This window comes from Gorilla gorilla, chromosome 10 (assembly GCF_029281585.2).
Source record: "Gorilla gorilla gorilla isolate KB3781 chromosome 10, NHGRI_mGorGor1-v2.1_pri, whole genome shotgun sequence".
NCBI classification, from domain to species: Eukaryota; Metazoa; Chordata; class Mammalia; order Primates; family Hominidae; genus Gorilla; species Gorilla gorilla.
The window spans coordinates 28104202-28127764 of record NC_073234.2 but is presented as its reverse complement, the minus strand read 5'-3'; the positions used below and the strand labels follow the sequence as shown (position 1 = coordinate 28127764).

The 23563-nt window shown below is 45.0% G+C and overlaps 2 protein-coding genes across 2 annotated transcripts in view; both read right to left on the bottom strand.

Moving 5' to 3' along the window:
- Positions 1-13057, bottom strand: part of APOLD1 (apolipoprotein L domain containing 1) — a 65782-nt gene extending 52725 nt beyond the window's left edge. Inside the window, exon 1 of the mRNA XM_019038881.4 lies at positions 12761-13057. Within this exon, the coding sequence (XP_018894426.1) occupies positions 12761-12856 (96 nt within the window). The 5' untranslated portion in view covers positions 12857-13057. The remainder of the gene's footprint in view (positions 1-12760) is intronic.
- Positions 13058-19907: 6850 nt separating this feature from the next.
- Positions 19908-21687, bottom strand: CDKN1B (cyclin dependent kinase inhibitor 1B). The gene is made up of 2 exons (XM_004052751.5): positions 20548-21687; positions 19908-20037 (listed from the first exon to the last, which is right to left on the bottom strand). Exons 1-2 carry the CDS (start codon positions 21020-21022, stop codon positions 19916-19918), a joined length of 597 nt encoding a protein of 198 aa, XP_004052799.1. The 5' UTR covers positions 21023-21687; the 3' UTR covers positions 19908-19915.
- Between the last annotated feature and the right edge of the window lie 1876 nt (positions 21688-23563).

Below are 23563 nucleotides of genomic sequence, written 5' to 3'. Positions count from 1 at the left end.
TGCACCTTCTATCCTCAGGAATAAAGGATACCTCCTCAAATTGCAGCCATCTTACACACCTCATAGGCAGCCAAAAGGGGACAGACAGGCAGATGTCAAACTTCTTTTCAAATGCTGTCAGAACCTAGCGCAGTCCAGCATACTTCATAAGCACTCATTAAATTTCAGATACAAGAATCAATTAATTCTATGGCACTACTGAAGTAGGGAAATTTATCATTCACAAAACTTTAAATATCAACAGTATACCCAGTGCACCGTATTAGAAACTATAAAGCATCATTTGAAATTCTTAAAAGGACACCCTTTTAAGATATGTAGATATGTAAATATCTACGTAATTAACCAGGCACAGTGGTTCATGCTTCTCATCCCAACGATTTGGGAGGCTAAGTTGGGAGGACTGCTTGAGCAAAGGAGTTCAAGACCAGCCAGGGCAACATAGTTAGACCCCATCTCTAAAAAAATTTAAAATTAGCCAGATGTGGTGGCATACACCTGCAGTCCCAGCTACTCAGGAGGCTGAGGCAGGAGGACTGCCTGAGCCCAAGAGGTCGAGGCTGCAGTGAGCCATGATCATGCCACTGCACTGCAGCCTGGGCAATAGAGCAAGACTCCATGTGTCTTAAAAAAAAAAAAAAAAAGGACTTGCTTGCTCTGGTGAGTATGGGGAGAGCCTCTCCTCATGTGTAGGAGTGGCAGCATATTCCAGAGTAAAAACATAACAATAAAATAGTGAACACATGCATAGCTACTACTTTATGCAGGCCTTGTAAGTTCTTTACATATATTCAATGTTTTTCTCATAGAAAGACATTCTTAAGACTGTGAAGAGAGAAGAAAAGCAGGAAACAGAATTAAGGTATTTAAGGTACTTAGTCCAGGGCCTGGCACATAGTAGGCACTCATTATTGTTGTTGCCAACAAAAGGTCTCAAGAGAACATTCAGTCCCCTTCCTCCCCCTAGATAACGACCCTCCATATTCTGAAGCATTCACTGAATCTTGCTCCACTATCGTGCAGCCACATTCCCACGGTTGAACAAATCCCACGGAAGACATCAGTAGGAACTACAGCTCTACTCAGGTAGTTAACACCAACCCTGGGCCCCCCAGCTTGGATCCTCAGCTGAGGATATGCCAAAGATAAGCGCCCGGCTCCCTCCTTCTCACTTTCTATCAGTACTCTCTCTTGAGTGTAGATTTGTTTTATTTTGTTTTACTGGAGAAGGGGAGGAGGAGAGGTGGAGGAAAAAAAGGGGAAAGGAAACAGAGAAGATAAGATGCAGGAATTATTTCAGGTCTCAGTTTGGCAGGGGCTCATATGTAAAGCTATTATGTTCGAGAAATATAAAAGACTAATACTTTTCCTAAAGATCGAAACAGAAACAGTGGTGATTGGACTGGGAATTATACCTCACTTCGATGAACTCCAAAAGAACTTGAGTTGATTGCTGAAGACGTGAACAAATAGTGATCAATTTGCTGACAACTGTAAAAGCGTATGGGGCGGGTCACAGCCATTCTAGCTTCCTGTGGAGTCAGTGGCCAACTCTAGGTTGTTACACCACTGTAGCCAGCAGAGGTCTCTCTTTTATTAATCTTCAATTTAAAAAAAAAACCCTCTGGGTTGTTTATTTCTATTATCCTTTTGAAGTCTCTTTCTAAAGCCAAATAAATAATGAATCATTTGGCCAAAACATCTTCGAATACTAATCTAGTCACTTAGTAAAAATGAAAGACAAAAATGCTGAGCTACTTGAAGCAAAAGATTCAGTATTCACCTCTAAGCTATTCATTTGCTTAGAAGATTCACGCCAATCGCACAGCCAAAGAGCAAAACATGGGCCAGACTCTAAAACAGCAATGAGCAACTGGCTGAGTATGACAAAGAAAAGGGAGTTCCAGCTAAGACTGGTAGCGGGGTGGAGCAGGAGGCTGGCGAGGTCCACTTCTTCAGATCTCTGGTTCAGTAGCTGACACCAAGCAGGGCTCTTCCTTGAATGCACTCCTTCAAAAGCCTCAAATATACCACTTGTGACCCCATCCCCTCTAACAGCCCAAGCACTACACATTACACCCTCCTTACTTAATGAAATCAAGAGTTTTGGTTTTTGAAAACTCGATTGTTTATGTTAAGCAGCATCATGGAGAACTATCAAGGCGAAGGCTTGAACTTTCTTTCCCACGTCCTACTGGGATAACCCCAACATAAGACTAAGGATTTCAACTAATATTAGATAAAGTGAGGAAACAATAAAATTTAATTGAAGCTGCTCAAGTCACTCTCTTATTTTATTTTATTTATTTATTCTTTTGAGACAGGGTCTCAGTCTGTCACCCAGGCTGGAGTGCAGTGGCATGATCATGGCTCATTATAGCCTTGACCTCCCAGGCTCAGGTGATTCTCCCACCTCAGCCTCCCAAGTAGCTGGGACTACAGGTGCACACCACCATGCCCAGCTAGTTTTTTTTTGTTTTGTTTTTTTTGAGACAGAACCTCACTCTTATTGCCCAGGCTGGAGTGCAGTGGCGTGATCTTGGCTCACCGCAACCTCCTCCTCCTGGGTTCAAGCAGTTCTCCTGCCTCAGCCTCCTGAGTAGCTGGGATTACAGGCACACACCACCACGCTCAGCTAATTTTTTGTATTTTTAGTAGAGACGGGGTTTCACCAGGCTGGCCAGGCCAGTCTTGAACTCCTGAGTGATCCGCCCGCCTCAGCCTCCCAAAATGCTGGGATTACAGGCATGAACCACTGCTCCCAGCCTAGTCGTTTATATTTTTAGTAGAGATGGGGTTTTGCCATGGTACCCAGGCTGGGTTCAAGTGATCCACCTGCCTCAGCTTCTCAAAGTGCTGAGATTACAGGTGTGAGCTTATTTTATTTTAGTTTAGAGACAAGATCTCACTCTGTCACCCAGGCCTGAGTGGCAGTGGTGGATTATAGCTCACTAAAACTGTGAATTCCTGGGCCCAAGCGATCCTCCTGCTTGAGCTTCCCAAGTAGGTATGACTACAGGTGCTCACCACCATGCCTGGCTTATTTATTTATTTATTTATTGTAGAAATGAGGTCTCACATTGCCCAGGCAGGTCTTCAATGCCTAACCTCGAATGATCCTCTTCGGCCTCCCAAAGCACTGAGACTGCAGGCATCAGCCACTGTGCCTGCCAAGTCACCTTTAAATTATCCAGTGGCTTCCCATTGCACTTAAAGTCAAAAATTCCTAATGTGGCTTAAAAAGCCCATCACTCCAGCCACAGCACTCATTCCTTCTGCCATTGGCTCACTGCCCCCCAGCCACAAGCACTTTCTTTCAAAGCTCTTCTCTGATTTGCAGCCTTGGACTGAGTTCTGCTTGGCTCACTCTCCTTCCTTTCCTCCTTTCAACTGGTTAACTCATGCTCAGCTTCCAGGTCTCAACTTGAAAGTCATTTCTTTAGGAGGGATTCTCTAACCCTCGCTCTAGGTCAGGGCCCCTGTTTCAAACTCTTACAGCATCCTACAGGCAGCCACTGGAACATAGGGGAAGGCACTGCGGGTGAGGGGGATGGAATGGCATTTTTTATTTTGTTTGTTTGTTTGTTTTAGAGATGGGGTCTTGTTCTGTTGCTCAGGTGGACTGGAACTCCTGGGCTCAAGGGATCCTTCCACCTCAAACTCCCGAGTAGCTGGGACTATAAGTGGCTGCTCAGCTAAAGGGAGTGTTGGTGGATTTTTAAAGGCCCTTTTCTTTTCAGTAAACACAGGCTGGCTTGGGGAAAGAGTTTCGATTTTAGCCCCTGCTTGCTTCCTCACTTAGTCACCTTGTCTGGGATCCAAACGGCTACAGCATGAAGCAGAAGCTCTGAGGTCCCTTCATGGCACTCATCCTTCACAACATTCACCTAAATTCCATGGAATAATTACAGCTGTGACGCCTTGTGGAGCTCCAGGAGGCCAGCACTCCTGTTTGTGACCTTGAAGCCCACAGAGCCTGGCCTTAGTAAAGGCTCCCAGAGACTGCACGCGACAATGCAGCAATATCTGGCACTACTAAGCAACGATTAGGTTACACGTTCACGTGCTTTTTTTCTGGTGAGATTATAAACGTTCATTGTTCAGCCTACGCTATTATAAGATCATCTTCTTTTGATTCTGAATACGTGGTTTGTGGCCAAAAATCAGGACTCTAGCTTCCCTGAAAAATAACCTGATCCACAGGGATGGAATGTGTGATCTTGACTAGGAAACAAGAATCACAGAGCTGTAAGCCAGAAGGAATCTGTAGATCATCTTCGTTTAACTTCCCCACTTTACAGGAAATCAAGAATTAGAATATTCTCATCTGTAAAATGGAAAGAATCGATACAGTGGTCTCCCATAGCCAATATTCTGAGATTCTAAGATTTGCCCCAGGTCAGTCACATGGAGAGGGACAGCCAAAGATTAGTCGGCTAACTTGAAATGTAAAACTATTTTCCCAGCACTATGTCCTAAGTAACTAATCTAAGGCAGGGAGTTGATCTGGTGAATTCCCAGGCGGATTCCCTGAGTGTGCCAAGTGCCAAAGATCAAGGAATGTGAGTTTTGGGATCATGTTACCAGTAAAATCCCATATGGCAAAAAGATGGAATAACCTCAATTTTCCATGGTTTGTTAAGATATCCTTGAGTTAATGGGGATAATATTTATACCTCATTTATGTGCCCCAGAAGCCAAACCATGTACATAAACATGCAAACACTCCTCATAACTCATGTACAGATTTAATGGCATCTGAAGTTAGATAGAAAAATGGGGGAAAAATTATTATAGAAATGCCTTGTGCTCTGCTAATGTCCGAGAAGAATGAGACCGTATGTGAGACATAAAAACTCTGATTCCACGTTCAACAAATTGTAAAAATAATTATTTCAAATTTGAAATACCGGCTGGGCGCGGCGGCTCACGCCTGTACTCCCAACACTTTGGGGGACAGAGGAGGGCAGATCACTTGAGGTCAGGAGTTTGAGACCAGCCTGGCCAACATGGAGAAACGCTGTCTCTACTAAAAATACAAAAAATTAGCTGGGTGTGGTGGCACGCATCTGTAATCCCAGCTACTCAGGAGGCTGAGGCAGGAGAATTGCTTGAACCCAGGAGGCGAAGGTTGCAGTGAGCCGAGATCGTGCCACTGCACTCTAGCCTCGGCAACAGAGCGAGACTCTGTCTCAAAAAAAAAAGAAAAAAAATTGAAATACCTTCATGGTTTTTTCCTGGTCAAAATCTACTGTTAAAATGCAAACAGTACATAAACGTTTAAGGGAAAGTCTCTTCATAATCCTGCCCTCAGAAATAGGAACTACAGATGTTAATGTGGTGGGTAACCTTCAATTGTATGCCTATATACATGTGAATTTTTAAATTTTTCACAAAAATACATTCATACCATAGATACTGTTCTGTGCCTGCTTTTGGTCTTAATGTGCTATGGAAACTTTAACATTAAGCCATATAACTTTTTTTTTTTTGAGACAGTCTTGTTCTGCCACCCAGGCTGGAGTGCAGTGGCGTGATCACAGCTCACTGCAGTCTAGACCTCCTTTCTTAGGTGATCCTCCTACCTCAACCTTCTGAGTAGCTGTGACTACAGGCTTGTGCCACCATATCCAGCTAATTTTTTTTTTTTTTTGGTGTTTTTTGTAGAGATGGAGTTTCACCTTGTTGCCCAGGCTGGTCTCAAACTCCTGGGCTTAATCTATCTGCCTCTCTCGGTCTCCCAAAGTGCTGGGATTATAGGCATGAGCCACCCTGCCCAGCCAAGACATATAACTGTTAATACATATAAAGCTACCCAGGGTGTTTTAATGGCTATAATTTGTACCCTTCTTGCATATACTATAGTTAGTTCAATCAAATAATCAATTCTGTAACCCTACATCTAAAGGGTTTTTATTTGGTTGTTTACTCTTTTGTTCTTTTTAAAATCTAATATTTAACATTATAGTGATTACTTTGATAAATATATCTTTAGTCATACGTCTGATTATTTCTCAAAATTAAATTCGTAGAAAAGTACATACTTTTTCTTTTTTCTTTTTTTTTTTTTTTTTTTTGAGACAGAGTCTCACTCTGTTGCCTAGGCTGGAGTGGAGTGCAGTAGTGTAATCTCTGCACACTTCAACCTCCGCCTCCCAGGTTTAAGCGATTCTCCTGCCTCAGCCTCCCAAGTAGATGGGATCACAGGCATGTACCACCACACCTGGCTAATTTTTGTACTTTTAGTAGAGACGGGGTTTCGCCATGTTGGCCAGGCTGGTCTCAAACTCCTGACCTCAAGTGATCCTCTCGCCTCAGCCTCCCAAAGTCCTGGGATTACAGGTGTAAAGTTTCCATAACACATTAAGACCAAATCATTTTAACTGTTTTTGCATATCTGAATCTCTTTATTAAATGCCAATTTAAAATATTTATTTTTCTTAACGGTAATAACAGCAGTAATCAACAATCACGGCGCCCAGCTGAAAAGTACATACATTTTAAATGCGCAGTATATAAAATGTGTGTGTATGTAAGGGAGATTTAATATTTTTCTCCAAATGGTTAGCTGTAACCTAACACCATTTATTGCATAGCATAGTTTCTCTCTACTAATTAGACAATTTATGTTTATCATGTAATCAACTTTTCATGAGGCTTTTAAAAGAGAATAGAGAGCTTGAACGAAAAGCCAGAATAAGGTGATGGTTTTGGAGAGACTGGTATCACCAGCAACGTACAGGCATTAAACTTAAAAGCAGGAATGGATGGGGATGTGTTGAGAGCATCAGCCTCTTACATACTTATAGTTGTGCTGGCCTTAAGAGGCTGATTCGGGGGATTTCTATGTACAAAGTAAGGAGATGCCACTAAGCTAAAGATAAGATCATTTGGATGGGAGGGATTTTACACTGAACCTGAAAGACGGTCGTGGCTTCCACGCATGCAAACTCTTTGCTTCTTCGGTCACCAATGAAGCTGGAAAAATATCACTAACCCTTAGGTAGAAAGGAGGGAAGCAAAGATTAAACTGTCAAGAAAGAATAATGGTCGTCTTTGTATCTGAGTGCCTCAATTTACCTATATTTATATATTCTGTATATGGTTTATATCCCACTAGTCTACAATTGACCATGTTTTCATTTATTAAAAGCCTTTCATATTTTCTTTTCCGATAACTGTGTTCATATCCTTTGCTTATTTTTCTACTGGTTTGTGTTTTCTTCATGGATTTATAGAAACTCTTTATTTATTGGGTAAATTAACCCTGTGATATGTGGGTTGCAAACATTTTTCCCAATTTGTCATTGCATATGTATGTGGGTGTATGTGCTACTGATTTATTACCGCAAATAAATCTATACCAAGTCCTTTCAGAAATCATTGGAAGTGACACTAAATTCAACAAGTGCCTTAAAAAGATTTTATTGTGGTAAAAATACATAAAATTTACCATTTTAACTGTTTTTGCATATCTAATTCTCTTTATTAAATGCCAATTTAAAATATTTGTTTTTCTTAATGGTAGTATCAGCAGTAATTAAAAATAATAAGACATATTGACAAGGTTAACACAGTACTGGCTGTGGTTACTGGGAGAAGACAAAATAAAAACTGGATATCCCCATTAATTTGATTTTTTGTTCGTTTGTTTGTTTGAGATGGCGTCTTGCTCTGTCGCCCAGGCTGGAGTGCAGTGGCGCGATCTCGGCTCACTGCAAGCTCCGCCTCCCGGGTTCACGCCATTCTCCTGCCTCAGCCTCCCGAGTAGCTGGGACTACAGGCGCCCGCCACCACGCCCAGCTAATTTTTTGTATTTTTAGTAGAGACGGGGTTTCACCATGTTAGCCAGGATGGTCTCGATCTCCTGACCTTGTGATCCGCCTGCCTCGGCCTCCCAAAGTGCTGGGATTACAGGCGTGAGCCACTATGCCTGGCCAATTTGATTGTTTACAAATATGTAATGGTTATTATTATATACCATGTATTGGGCTAAATACAACACATACATTATTCCATCGAATACTTTTAATAACCCTATGAGAGTTATAAGCATCCTCATTATATAGACAAAAAAAAAAACTTTTTTCTTTTCTTTTTTTTTTTTTTTTTTTAGAGGAAGTCTCAATCTCGTCCCCCAGGCTGGAGCACAATGGCGCGATCTCAACTTACTGCAACCTCTGCCTCCCAGGTTCAAGCGATTCTCCTGCCTCAGCCTCCCGAGTAGCTGGGATTACAGGTGCCTGCCACCACACCCGGCTAATTTTTGTATTTTTAGTAGAGATGGGGTTTCACCATGTTGTCCAGACTGGTCTCCAATTCCTGACCTCAAGTGATCTGCCCGCCCTGGCCTCCCAAAGTGCTGGCATTACAGGTGTGAGCCACCATGCCTGGCCGAAATAAAAACTTTAAAAGGTGAAGTAACTTGCAAATGGCAGTTCAGTAACTGGACTCAAACCCAGGCAGTAGGATTCCAGAGCCTGAAATTGAACCACTACAGCATCTCACAAATAATATGGCCCAGTACACTGTGTGAAATTCTTTTAGACATACCATGGATGAACTTTAAATTTTTCCAGTGAGCCAGGCATGATGGCTCATGCCTGTAATTTCAGCATTTTGGGAGGCTAAGGCAGGAAGATCACTTGAGACTAGGAGTTCAATACCAGCCTGGACAACATAGCAAGAACCTGTCTGTCTCTCTCTCTCTCTCTCTCTCTCTCTCTCTCTCTCACACACACACACACACACACAACACACACACACACAAAGTTAGCTGGGCATGGTACAACATAGCAAGAACCTGTCTCTCTCTCTCTCTCTCTCTCTCTCTCACACACACACACACACACAACACACACACACACAAAGTTAGCTGGGCATGGTGGTGTGCACCTACAGCCCTAGCTAATTGGGAGGCTAAGGCAGGGGGATCACTTGAGACCAGGAGGTCGAGGCCGCTATGAGTCATTGCACTCCAGCCTAGGTAACAGAGTGAGACCTGGTCTCAAAAAAAAATGTCCCAGTAGTTGTATATTCTTTTTTATTGTGGTTACATACAAGTAAGATACAACTTACCATTTAAACCATTGCTTTTTAAATTATTTTTATATTATTATTATTATTTTTTATTTTTTTAGAGCTGCCAGGCCTGAGTGCAGTAGTAAAATCATAGCTCACTGTAGCCTGAGCTGCAGCCCTGAACTCCTGGGATAGAGCAATCCCCTTGCCTCAGCCTCCAGAATAGCTTAACTATTTATTTTTATTTTTTAGAAACAGGTCTTGCTACGTTGTCCGAGCTGGTCTTAAAATCCTGGCCTCAAGAGATCCTCCCAGCTGAGCACAGTGGCTCACAACTGTAATCTCAACACTTTTGGAGACCAAGGCAGGAGTATCACTTGAGGCCAGGCGTTCAAGACCAGCCTAGGCAACGTAGAGAGATCCTGTCTCTGCCAAAAAGAAAAACAAATTACATCTTATGAATTCTATGTTTATTGTCGTACTCAGAAAGACTTTCCCCAACTCTGAGATTTTATTTTTTAAAATCCTTTGAGGTTTCTCCTTGCATGTCTATGGTTTCATTTCTTTCTACTTCATCCTCTTTAATTCTTCAGGAATTTATCCTGATGTGTGAGACAAGAATCCCACTTTATTTTTTTTAATGCCGACAGAATTATATTTAAAACTAGACAAATTCATTTTAAATCCACATGGGGAAAATGGCAAGCAAAAGAAAACAGGAAAATTCTGGGGAAAAAAAAGGAGTAAAGGGACCCATCGAGATGTGGAGGACTCGTCCCACCAGCAATTCAAACATATTCCAAATTTACAGTAATTATATTATGGTCCTGAGTGGACAGACTGCTACAACAAAGGAACGAAACAGGATGATCAGAACCTATTATCAGAATTTAGTGTAAAGAGGTGCAGATGAATTAGGGAGGACTGCCATCTTTGTCATGTTGGGTGTTCCCATCCAAGAATATGGTATACTTTTTCATTGTGCAGGCTTCTGCTAGAGACCCAGTCTTAGAATGAGCATACTGCTCGGTCTCCCCACTTTCTTCCTGTCTCCTGAAGAGTCACAGTGAGGCTCTGCCTGTGCAGGTTTTGTGTGGGGTCTAAATAGTTTTTTTTTTGCAGAGTCACAACTAACATATTGGAGTTTCCAATCTTTCTCTTTCTTTCTTTTCTTTTTTTTTTTTTTTTTTTTTTTTGAGACAGGGTCTCACTGTTGCCCAGGCCAGCATGCAGTGGCGTGATCTCAGCTCACTGCAACCTCAGCCTTCCAGGCTCAAGCAATCCTCCCACCTCAGCTTCCTGAGTAGCTGGGACTACAGGCAGCACCACCATACCTGGTTAAATTTTTTTTTGTTTTTTGTAGAAACGGGGTTTCACCATGTTGCCCAGGCTGGTCCAGAACTCCTGAGTTCAAGCGATCTGCCCGCCTCAGCCTCCCAAAGTGTGCAGATTACAGGTGTAAGCCAATGTGTCCGGCCTCCAGTCTTCCTATTGCCATAATGTGAAAAGCTGTGGTGACCAAGTCTGAGTTCATCAGACATATCTATACTATATTCCCATAGTCTGGGCTTGAACCCTACATTAAGTATTAAACAGGCTGGGCTCAGTGGCTCACACCTGTAATCCCACCACTTTGGGAGGCCAAGGTGTGAGGATTCCTTGAAGTCAGGCATTCAATACCAGCCTGGTCAACATAGCAAGACCCCATCTCTACAAAAGTAAAAAAAAACTGCTGGATGTGGTGGCACACATCTGTAGTCCCAGCTACATGGGAGGCTGAAGTAGAGGATCTCCTGAGCCCAGGAGCTTGAGGCTGCAGTGAGCCATGCTCATGCCCATTGCACTCCAGCCTGTGTGACAGAGTGAGATCCGTCTTTAAAAGAAAAATAAATAAATTAATTAATTAAAGATTAAACAGTAGGTGTTAGATGTTGGCAGAATTCTATTTAAAGGTTTCAGAGATGCTAGGTATGGTGGCTTATGCCTGTCATCTCAGCACTTTGGGAGGCCAAGGCAGGAGAATCATTTGAGGCCAGAAGTTCAAGACCACCCTGGGCAACACAGCAAGACTCTCTACAAAGTTAAAAAAAAAAAAAAAGGTTTTAGAGCACACATGTAATTGCAGTGATTCTGGAGGCTGAGTTGGGAGGATTGCATGAGCCCAGGAGTTGGAGGTTGCGGTGAGACATGACCACACCACTGCACTCCAGCCTGGATGACAGGGAGACTCCATCTTTTAAAAAAAATAAGAAGAATAAATAAATAAATAATAAAGCTTTCAGACGCTGAGTTTGGGTCTCACTTTAATTTGAGAAGTTAGGATGGCAGCTAGAAGTTACCACCTACTCCTCAGTATTAATAGTCACCACTTTTAAAGATGGGGCCTCAAGTTACCACAGGTGATAGTCTTGAACAGTAATGTCCAATAGAAATATAATTTGAGACACATCTGTAAATTGTCTAGTAACTCCACTAAAAAAGTAAAATGGAATAGATGAAATTCATTTTAATAATATATTTTATTTAGCCCAATATGACAAAATATTATTTCAATAGGTAATCAATATTAAAATTATTAATGAAATATTTAACATTTTCTCTTCATACTAATTCTTGGAAACGTGGTGTTTATCTCATATAACACATCTCAATTTGGACTAGCCACATTCAAGCGCTCAAATAGCCACACAGCTCTACAAGATGCTAATGAGCAAGGAAAGTGGCTTAATTTAGTGGAAATCCAGAAATGCCAAGGTTGGAAATACAGTTTCACAGGGGTCTGGAATAGACTTTGAAATCACTAGTCCAAATACTATTTGATATTTGAATCTTGTCTACAACGTTCCTATCAAGGGGTCATCCAAGACTAGTGCTTGACTCACACTCCAGGGATGGTGAGTTCACTGCTTCCTGAGGCTAGCGTGTCTTCAACTCAAAAAAGTTCTCATTCCATTAAAGCACATGTTTTCTTATAGTGTCCACCCTGGTTAGGTGGGTTCCTGGAGGTCAGGAGTGACTAGCAGACCTTTATGATATGGGATTAGAGATTAAGTGAACACAGCCTTGCTAAAGGCATAATCAGGTTGGTTTATGGTCTTTCATGGACCTTAATTAAGAGGTTTGTTAGGCTAAGAAGGATTGGGGGAGTTAAGAACTAAAAAATGTCACCACTGAGTTAGGAACTGTTAGAAGGCTAGTGCTGGATATCTGGTTAAACTCGTCCGATACACTGCAGCAAGACTAAAAGACAAAAAGAAAAAGGTGTGTATCTATGCAAATTTCGCTAATATGGAGATAGAATTTCACTAATATGGACATAGGGACTGAATCATTTGACTTATTATAAACTTTAAAACATCATTGGGTTCTAATTCATAAAGAATGTCATTTCCATTAGACCTGTATTACAAAAAAGAAAAAAAAAAGTCATCCTAAATCTTAACGTACACACGCTTTATCAAAAGAATTTCCGGACCCAGAAATCAAAGGCACTTCAAAAGTCTCATTTCGTATCTTGAGTTTGTTTTAACATATTCCTCCCGCAAAAACGCTCTGGAAATCAAAGAAAACTTTTTTAAAATTTAATTCAATAAAAATGACACCGACTGGCTGAATTATGATGGGTTCTGAGTGGCGGTTGAAATAACACATTTTTCCTCTATTTCCTCTTTTTTTTTTTGGTTGCGAAGAGGTGTTCTTTTCCGGGCCACCTTCACCCTCCCGCACTCCCCAGTTCTACCTTTCCAAGGCAGGGGAAGGTGCATCCTCGCCAGGCTCCTGCCCGCGCCTTCCGAGTACCCCTGGCCCGCAGCCGGTGACACGGCGCGCGGAACATCCGTGAACGAGTTGGGTTACATCTCTGTCCCCGCGAAGCTGCAGATCGCTGACCGCCCCGCGCACCCCCGCCTGCCTGCACACTGTCAACCGCACTTAGGGGAAATTTTTGGAACAGAAGCTCCGCCCATCCTGCTCCCACTGCCTCCACTAACCGACTCAAAACCCCCACCTCGGGCCGCCGAAGCAGGTTTCGTCACACGATCTGGGGGACTGTATTTTTTACAAGAAAACAAGCATCAGAAAAAAAAAAAAATTCAAACTGCACGCGCCGGCCAATGGGGAAGAAGTGGGAGGTGGGCGGAGGCCGCGCGCGGCGCGCGAGGCGCGCGAGGCGGGGAGGGGGCCCCGGACGGGCGCGGGGGCTGGGGCCGCGGGAGATTCGGCAAACGCGGCGGGCGCCCGGTTCGGGGCTTTTTTTTTTTTTTTTTTTCTCCTCCCAAAACCGACTAGAGCGCGAGACTCCGCCTGAAGCTGCAGCCTCTCGGATCCACCTTAAATCTTCAGCGGACTCAGCGTCGGGGTCAGTGGGCGCAGCCAATGCCAATCAAGTTTACAACCAGCAGCACGGGAGGGAAAAAAAAAATCATCTGCAAGTTCGCCCTACACACAAATACGCGCGCGCACACACGCACACACGTACGCACATACACACAGAAAGAAGGAGGGGGTGGGGGCAGGCGCTCGGGAGAGGTCGAGAATGTTTGTGAAATGCGCGTCCGAGGCTCCGGGGCCGCGGCCGGAGCGCGGGGCAGGCGCGCGTCGAGCGCAGCCCGGCGCGAGCGCCATGATGGTCGCCGCGGTTCGGAGCCCGTTTTCTGGAGGGGGAGCCGCAATGATGCAATCCCCCGGCCGCGCGCCCTGCTCCCTGCCTTTTCTCAACGTTCCTTTAGAGGCGCGTCGAGGTTTCGCGCCCAACGCCTTGATTTCTTTTTGTACTGCTCGCTCCGATGCCTGCTGCTCAGTGTCCCCACGCGTGACAGGCCGGGCGCGCGGGCGGCCGCAGAGGGGCTGGGCCTTACGTGTCAACTCGGCACTTTCGGTTCTGCGGGGTCGGCCTGAGGCGGACCCCACCCCATCCCACCCCAGTCCCCAGGCCAGCCCGGATCCGGGAGGTGGCCGCTGAGGTCTTCCAGCGGGACTGTGGGCCCCTTCCCCACCCCCAGCTGGGCCCGCAGGATTTTTTACCTCCCTTTTGGCGGAGAGGGGGTGGGTGGGCGTAGGGTGTGGCCCAGGTGAAAGACACAGCAAGTTTTAAAAAGAAATTCATACTCTGAACACCAGACAGGAGATCCTAGAGGAGATTTAGAATCACTTTTTCTGTGCAAAGAGCTTGAGAGAAGAGCAAGTGTGGGCGCTGTGATGATGAAGATGAAATGGCGAAGGCAGCGTCACCCGGCCTCCGGGAAAGTCGCTCCCTGAGGCCGGGGCGGTGGGCGCACCCCGGCCTGAGAGGCCTCTCGCCCCGCTCCTCGCCTGTGAAGCCCACGCTCCCGGAGTCCCCCAAACACGCCCCCAAACCCACATTTCCCCAGTTGTTCCCCGTCCCAGGCCCCCGCGCCGGGCGGCCGGGGTTGCGATGGGGGGACGTTGCCGAGCGGGGGTGAGGGCAGAGGGAACCCACGCGGGCGGCCGTGGTGCGGGGCCCGGGCTGCGCGCCGCCGTGGCCCTCCGCAGGCGCCGGCGAGCCGGGCGGGCTTTCGAAATGCGCGGGGCTGCGGATCATTGGAGCCCAGGGTAGGGGTGGGAGCGGGCTGCAGCGCCGGAGGGTCCGCGAACTCGGGAAGGCTCTCCCCTTAGCTCCGATATCCCCACGGCCGGGGAGGCGGCCGGTTACTCAGGTGGAGAGTCCGTTTGCGGAGAGGAGTGGGAGCTTTCGCTGCTTTCTCAGCGCAGAGGAGAGGAGGAGGGAGGAAAGTTTCTGAGAAACCGCCCAGCCCGGCTGCGCGGCGGAGGTGCGGCCGCCCGGGCGCGGGAACTGCGCGCGACGACGGGGACAGTCCGGGGGCTGCACGTTACAGATGAGGGAGCAACATTTGATGGCCTTTTCGTCCCGAGGCACCAGCCAGCCCGACCCCGCAACTGCCGCGGCGGGCGGGCGCGGAACTGCGGGGCAGTTTGGGGAGACGACGGCGCAGTGGCTTGGGTAGTGGGGCAAGGGGTGGCGGGCGACGGCGGCCGCAACCCCGCAAAGGGACGTTCACGGCGAAGGACGAGCTGAACTGCGGGTCATTTTGGGAGGCTTGACACAGGCGGGTAAAGGACGAAGGACACAGTGACTCGGGGCTGCGTTCCTGTGGACGTGCCTGGCGCGGCGAGCATCCACTTCTCCCTGGCCCGCATAACTAAAACGCAATCTCTCAAAATTCTGTTTAAAGAGACCTCTTTAGGAAAGGAGACTGGGGTGCCTGCAGCAATCCAGGCGATATTTTTTCCTCTGTTAGAGACACTTTCTGAATTATCTTTTTTTACTCAGAGGAACTTTAATTTCATTATTTTCTGACCCTCCTCTCCTTCCTATTTCGAATTGTTTTTCTTGCTCCTTCAGTCTGTTTTCGAAAAACACTCTTGGATGCGAGTTTCAAACAAAATCACAAAACACCTCTAGTCTTTCATTAAAATAATACCTACTTGAAAGATGTAGCCCAGCCACTAAAGGACCTATTTTTCCCTTCCAGGAAGCCGAAGAGTCCAACCTGCTCAAAAAAAAAAAAAAAAAAAAAAAATCTTCGGGTCAAAAACTGTTCAAACTACTCTTTGAGAGCTCCTTTTGGGGTACGATAATGGAAATGTAGGTATTTGAGCGAAAAAATTTAACCCAAATTTAGATTTTTACGATTTACCCACTTACTAGAATAAGTCCTATAAGAATTTACTATTACACCTTAAACACATTTTTTTTTGAGAATGTGGAATTACAGGAATTATTTTAGTAATCTGACTTTAAAATGTCTTGTCTTATACTTTTTTCCTTAGGTAAAAACTATATATCTGCTGTATGGCTATGGAGACTCAAAATCCTCAGATTTGGTTACTTACATTAGCCAGTTTTTGGTTGTGTAGATTATAACAAGGAAATACCCCGTTTCTAAATATAGAAATTGAATTTTTGTATGACCAGTTAAATTTCAAAAATAGCTACCTAGAGTGCACACCAATTTCTTAAGGGCCCATATGTTTGAATATTTTAAACAAGATTTATACATTAGATGGTCCAAACAATTGCTTTAATTCCTCACACTTCTCACGTGTAAATACAGAATTTAGAGAAGTCACCATGTTACTTTCATTTTCAACCCTGCAAATGTGTCAGTGTACACTTATGTAAGGATTTTTTGGTTTTGACACATTCATATCCTAGAAGACATAAATATTTTTACTAATGCAGACTTTGACAACCTTATTCATACGAAAATGTAGCTTTTCCATTTTCACCTTCTAAAGTTTTGTCCTCCCACACAGAGCTAAGTGGAAAATAGTAACTGCTAACTACATTCGGACTACATAAAACATCATCTGAGTTGTGGGCCTGAATTACCTAGGTATTTGCCACTTCACATTTACATTTGTGTAAATATGACTAGAATGCCAGGTCAAATACCTTGTTTGGTAAAGCACATTACAATTTGACTCAATGAATAGCTATGGAAGTTTTCTTTATTGATTACTTAATGTGTAACAATAATTGGCATCTTTTTCACACATTACAAAAAATTATACTTGGCTCAGTATGCAACCTTTTAAGCATAGCCATATTATTTAACAAAAGGGGAAAACCTATTCTACCCAACACAGCATTTACAAATGCACAAAACATGCCACTTTGGCTTGTATATTGTCTAGATTAAAAAAAATCTTTTAACATAAATAAGTTAGTATAATTTTTCAGTGTTTTTACAGAGTTATGTACACAGGTACACTTCAAATGGTTTTTCCATACACAGGCAATGAAATACTGTTTAAAGATGTAGTATCCATTTCACTTATCCTACAAGTGTGCTTTTCTCTACATGAACTTTCCTTTAAAAATAACACTTTCCTTTGGATAAATGGACAGAGTAAGCTTTAAATTAAAAAATATTTCATTTTTTAATGTGAAGTTACTTACAGATCTTTAAAAATATCGAGGGATTTAGAATTATTTTGACTGTGTTTACACAGCCCGAAGTGAAAAGAAAATCAGAAAATTTTGTCAACGAATTTAATAAAAGCAGATGGTCAATTCTTAACATTCAAAACTCCCAAACACCTCGGATTTTTGCCCCAAACTACCTGGAGTGATTACCATTCTGCTGAGTAATTAACTGGTAAATTCCAACTTTAAGAGAGACTGGGGAGGGCAGTGAGGATAGGTTTCTGTTGCTTTTTTTAAGAAGCCACATGCAGCTATCTAACAAACTTTAGATAGTTTGGGAGATCACCAGATCTCCCAAATGAGAATAAACTTCTTGTAAAAATAAATAGCAATTATCTTTAGCCAGTGTTCAAATTTTTGTGATTTTTTTAAATGAAGTATCAGCTGTCTCTGAAAGGGACATTACATCTTTAAAGAAAACAATTCAAACCCTTCCCCAAAATTGCTTCTCTTCATGCAAGTCAAATATTTATCTACTTGCTGTAAATCAAAGCAAGCTCTTCATACCCCGCTCCACGTCAGTTCCTCAGCCCCACCCTGCCCTCCCTTCCCCAAAGTTTATGTGCTACATAAAAGGTAAAAACTATATACACAGGTAGTACAATGAAGCAAATAAGGAAAAACCTAATTGCATAATGCTACATCCAACGCTTTTAGAGGCAGATCATTTAAGAGTGCCTAAAATTTTAGTGTTATTGTGTTGTTGTTTTTCAGTGCTTATACAGGATGTCCATTCCATGAAGTCAGCGATATGTATTTTTAAAATTTTCATGTATATCTTCCTTGCTTCATCAAGCAGTGATGTATCTGATAAACAAGGAAACATATTCTTAATTCTGCAAAAGAAAACAAAATGGAAGAATTAAAGGAAGAGCACTAGATTAACGTTACCAGTAGAGTACAGGAATTATTTTGTCACTATGTTAGCTTGGAAATACTTGATGGGGAAAAAAGTTTGATGACTACAGTCATCTCCACCTAACATTCTCTTAACTGGATTTTTTTTTTCCTTTCCTCTGTGCTGTGTTCTTTTGTCTAGAGCAGTAGTTCTTAACAGTGGGCAATGTTGCCCCCGCCCCACAGGGAACATTTGGCAATGTCTGGAGACATTTTAGGTTGTCACACTGGGGGAGGAGGATACTGCTGGCATCTAGTGTGAGAGGCCAGGGATAATTCCAAACAATCTAAAACACACAGGACAGCCTCCTACAACAGAATTATTCGGCCCAAAATGTCATTAGTGCAGAGGCTGAGAAACCCTACTCTAAATAATCTAGGTCAAAGGCAAGTGGGAAATAAATAGGATAATTAGGAAACTGTAATACTTACGGGTAAAAATTTTCTAAATTTTTAAAAATTTTTAATTTTTTTCTCCTGTGACAGATTAAACTTTCTAAATTTGAAAAATGATTGGGAATAAAAATTATAAAGGCCTTCCAGAGGAAAATTTTATTAACATCATTTTCAAAATATTCTAATTCCTGATTCATATGCAGAAAATACTCATGAATACTTTTGAATAGGTTCTTACTAATATTTCTAGTATTCTTTGAACTAGCAATATTACTAAATGCTACAAATGCCTCATTGCATGTCAGAACAGGGCCAGATCAAAATCCAGGTCTGATTCTCGTGGCTCATCTGATGAGCTAGGCCACAAGTCACAAACCAACAAGGGCTGCGCGTGTTAAGGTTGCTTCAGGAAAATTTTCACCTAATTTTCCCACTTCATATGGTGCTATAAAATGGAGGTTCTATAGTGCCGTTTTGTATAAGCACTGAAAAAGATATGTGAAGTCACATATACAATTTAAAGACACAACAAACCTGAATCTCACCTTAATCCCTGTTACTTTAAAATTTTTATAACTGAGGATTTAAAAAGTTAACATCAATATTTTATCGCCTCATATGCTAAACTACGTGTGTGCTTTAGAAAATAAAGAGGCCACAGTCTTGGTCTAAAGGAAGCTAATAAACTATTAAAATATGTAGTTTATTATGAATAACCAACCCATGTTGGTTATTTGGGGACTGAATTATTCAAATTAGCTATTTACAGTGATCAGGTTCTTGTGCATGGAAAAGTCTCCACTTCCTTTGTGCTGGGCTGACCTACGGTCACCAGTCTTGATATTTACTACCCATTTCCCCTACAAATATCCAAATCACCCTGTTACGGCACAATTAGCATACACTGGCTGACGTGTTCCTGGATTGCTTACTGACAAGAGTTAATTTAACTTCTGCTTTGCAACTTCAGTGTTACCAGAAATTCTGTAGAAACTTTAGTAACTTTTTTATCTTTCCATTTGGTTTTTGCAAATACTGGTTCCTTCTCTCTCCAAACTTAGGAGACAACAGGGAAAGTGACAGTTTATTAAAATGTCAAAGAACACAACATACCATCCTATTCACATCTCTAATCCCTTGCATAACCAAAGATGAGCAATTTCTACCAAACATTCCCCCTCAAAATTGAAACTTAATCATGTATTTGCCATTTTTCCATGTATGGCTCAAAATCTGTTACCGACTCAAGCTGAACCTCTAGGAAATTAATTCTCATTAATTCGGACTGAGGGAGTACCCTAGTTCTTGTTCGGATGGGCAAAGAACCTATTGCTCCCAACACGTTTTAGTGGGACTCACAGGGAAACGACCTTCCTACCCGATGGGGCCTGGGTTACAAGTAGCTGCTCTGGTCTACTGTTTGAAAAGAAAGTATCTCTGGGCATAGAAACTCTGAGGAATTACCGTATCCCCAGCCTTCCCCATTGCTACTTTTTTGACCTCACGAAGTATAAACAAAACAAAATCCCAAAAGCTTTTAATTTGCCAGCAACCAGTAAGATCAGGTATCGTGAGGTGTGAAGGCCCCGGGTTCCAGTGCGTGCTCCTTTAGTGATCAACCCACCGAGCTGTTTACGTTTGACGTCTTCTGAGGCCAGGCTTCTTGGGCGTCTGCTCCACAGAACCGGCATTTGGGGAACCGTCTGAAACATTTTCTTCTGTTCTGTTGGCTCTTTTGTTTTGAGTAGAAGAATCTAAGCGCAGGGGAAATTTTTAAAAAGAACACACAATCTTTATTAGAAAAAACAATGGCTGGCAGAAGTTGGCCCCATAGTCAGGGGATGAAAAACCCACTACCTCCACCCACAATCCTGGATCCGTCATCCCCAGTGGCTTTTAAGGGCACAAAATGAGGTTGTTTTCAAAAAACAGAAAGTGCATTCTCCGCCCCAGAGCTCTCTCCCTAGCCAGGAGGCGGACCGTTGATAAACATCCCAACTTTGTCACATACCTAGGAGTTGCTAGTGAGAGGGACCGCGATGTAGTAAGTTAGGGAAATTATCGGATCTTACCATCTCCAGTTTCTGACTTAAAAGTCACAAACAGACAAGCAGTGGGCCAGGTAGCACTGAACACCTAAGACCAATAAAGTTCGCTCTCCCAAAGCTAAATCAGAATACGCCGAAAAGCAAGCTAAGGTTAACACCCTCCAGCAGGCAAAGCGGGGCCCCAAACACATTCTATGGTTGGGAAAGGGTCATTACCGTCGGTTGCAGGTCGCTTCCTTATTCCTGCGCATTGCTCCGCTAACCCCGTCTGGCTGTCCGACGGATCAGTCTTTGGGTCCACCAAATGCGTGTCCTCAGAGTTAGCCGGAGCCCCAATTAAAGGCGCCGCCGGGCGGCTCCCGCTGACATCCTGGCTCTCCTGCGCCGGCACCTTGCAGGCACCTTTGGGGGGCCGCGGGGGTCTGTAGTAGAACTCGGGCAAGCTGCCCTTCTCCACCTCTTGCCACTCGTACTTGCCCTCTAGGGGTTTGTGATTCTGAAAATCGAAATTCCACTTGCGCTGGCTCGCCTCTTCCATGTCTCTGCAGTGCTTCTCCAAGTCCCGGGTTAACTCTTCGTGGTCCACCGGGCCGAAGAGGTTCCTGCAGGCCGAGGGCTTGGGGTGCTCCGCCTGCCTGGCGTCCATCCGCTCCAGGCTAGGGCTCCCGTTAGACACTCGCACGTTTGACATCTTTCTCCCGGGTCTGCACGACCGCCTCTCTCGCACTCTCAAAAAAACAAAACAAAACCGAACAAAACAAAGCGCCCCTACGCAGCCCGAACCCCTCTCGGAAGCCCAGCGACTGCCCTCGGAGCCAAAAGACACAGACCCCGACGAGCCACGGCCCGAGCTCTAGGAGCGCGCAGGGGCTGCGGGGAAGCCCCGGCCCGGCCGCCGAGTCTCCGCTGATCAAATGGACTGGCGAGCGGGAGGGCGGAGAGGGGAGGGGACCAGGCAAGCGGAGAGGGTGGCAAAGCCCGTCCGAGTCTGGGCGGGTGCAAGCCCGCGGGTCCCGCGAACCCAGCCGCTCTCCAAACCTTGCCGGCGTCGGAGTCGCAGAGCCGTGAGCAAGCGGGGACAGGGGAGGGGGAGAAAAACACCCCGAAAAGACGAGCCCCCTTTTTTTAGTGGCCCAATATGGCGGTGGAAGGGAGGCTGACGAAGAAGAAAATGATTGACACGGCGAGTCTATTTAAACAGAGGAGGAGATCCATTGGTTGCGGCGGCGGGAGCCGCCCCGCCGAGGCTGGCGAGCGCGGCCTTAAGGTGGCCCCGGCGCGGTTCCGCCACCTCCCCTCGTTCCCGAGCGCGCCGCCTCCCCGAGCGCCGCCGGGAGATTGGCTGGTCGCGTGACTGCTGGAGGGGTACTGCTGCCAACAAACCTGCTCTGGCTGGCCTCGGAGAAATTAAAATTAAGACAAACAAACTAGCCAAACGGCCGGGAACCTGGGGCGGAGCCTGGGGTTCGGGGCCCGGCGCTGCGCTGGCGGGTTCGCAGCGGCGCCTAAGCCCCGACCTCCCTCCCGCTCCTCGCCCGGGAAGCCGGGACCTGGACCAGAGGACCGCGAAGGTCGCCGGCAGCTCGCTGGGAGCCGGGGTGGCGAGCTGCCCCCAGCTCGGCCCTCCCCAGTGGCCCCCACCTCGTGGTCTGCGGGGGAGGCCGCGGAGCGTTTGCTGGGGGAGCTGGGCGCGCCCCCGCCGGCGTGCCTTTGCTGGGGGCTGGTGGAGGCAGTGGGCAATGGTTCGCTCAGCCTTAACCCAGAAGTTTCTGCCGTCCCTGGGGAGGCTGGGGGCCTAGGGAAGAAGCCAAGGCGAACGTCTTTCTTTTAGAAATTAGCCAGGAGTAGACGCGGCACTTATCATGAACTCAAGCTCTCCCTCAATGAAAATAAGAAAGGAACTCAAGATTAAAAAAAAAAAAACTCTAGTCTCTCAAGTCCCTTAATAAACTTTGTAGCTGTCTCAGACACGTTTAGTTTTGAAAAACGAGGGTACACCCCTGGCCCAGGATCTTCCTTCCCAAGCACAGTTAAGGCCATGGACATTGGCTGCGTGTGGGAACTCGTCCCTTTCTACTTTTCTGTTCTTTCCCGGGATTGTAGCAGTTTCCTCTACCTGAGTCCAGCCGCCAAATACAACAGCTCCTTCCTTCCTCCACCCTTCTCTCTCACCAGATTTCACTGCTCCAACAAACTCAGAACAATATTCAGATGCTAGTGAATGCTTTCAGAGGGCTGAAGGGTGAAAATACTCCCCTCGGGGTCAAACTCCAGATGATGAAATGATTTTTAAAACACCACAACCATGTCCTAACGTCCGATACTAGTATTCCAGCGTTTCTCTTCTCCCTTTTGCAGCTGGAAATTTCTCTCTCAGTGTGGGCTTGGGCACTGTGGTGGAAGGTAAAGTAGGACGATGAGCAGGGCTGCCCTGAGACAAAGCTCAGTGGATCTTCAACTGCCTCCCCACCCCCATGCCCAGTACCCATCATCTTGGTTTGAGCCAAAGTTAATGCATTTTACTGGAAACCAACCTTCCGTTCTAATATTACACAGCAGCAAAGTTTTCTTAAGCACCTATGCTACAGATGAGCTTGATGTGTAGCTTGTTTTCTTAGCCACATCTTGTCCACTTTGTGTGCCTATCTCATCTCATACGCTCTAGAATGTGACAGCTGGAAGGGACCCTCGGGACCCTGTGGTTTAACCCTCTCCTTTTTACCACGGAGGAAATTGAGACTCAGAGAGGTTTCCTGTCCAGGGACATGCATTCAGTTGGTACCGGAGTCAGGACTAGATGCAGGTCTCCTAACACTCAGGTTGGTTCATTTTCTGTTCCTTTCCTTCCTAATGGTTCTCACTGGTTCAGGGTTTTGTCTGAGTATGATTGTGCTGTAGTCTGCAGGTCCTGCTGTCTTACAAGTGACTGAAAATGGCTCCTTCCCAGGCCCTGGGTTGCCTGCAGATGTTTCCTTGATGTGGCCTGTGGTCACTGATATTTAAATGCAGCTGTCTTGAGCCTGTGGTATCACCATCCACTAGTTCAACTAAAATTGAAGGACAGGGGTTGATACCCAGAGAACAGTAAAGGGGGCAGTGCCCAGAACTAGTTTTCAAGTCAGGACTTCCTACCTAACTGACAGAAAAGAATTCACCTAGGATCAAGCAAGAGGTCTCATCCTCTTTAGTTTTTCTACTTTTAAGGCTGTCAATTTATTGGACTGCAGACTGG

Bases quoted from the DNA above. Each gene is read 5' to 3' on its own strand.
- CDKN1B (XM_004052751.5), bottom strand. From the start codon at position 21,022: ATGTCAAACGTGCGAGTGTCTAACGGGAGCCCTAGCCTGGAGCGGATG. The intron at 20,038-20,547 runs GTAATGACCCTT...CCCTGCGCTTAG, and splicing joins GAAGCGACCTGCAACCGACG to ATTCTTCTACTCAAAACAAA.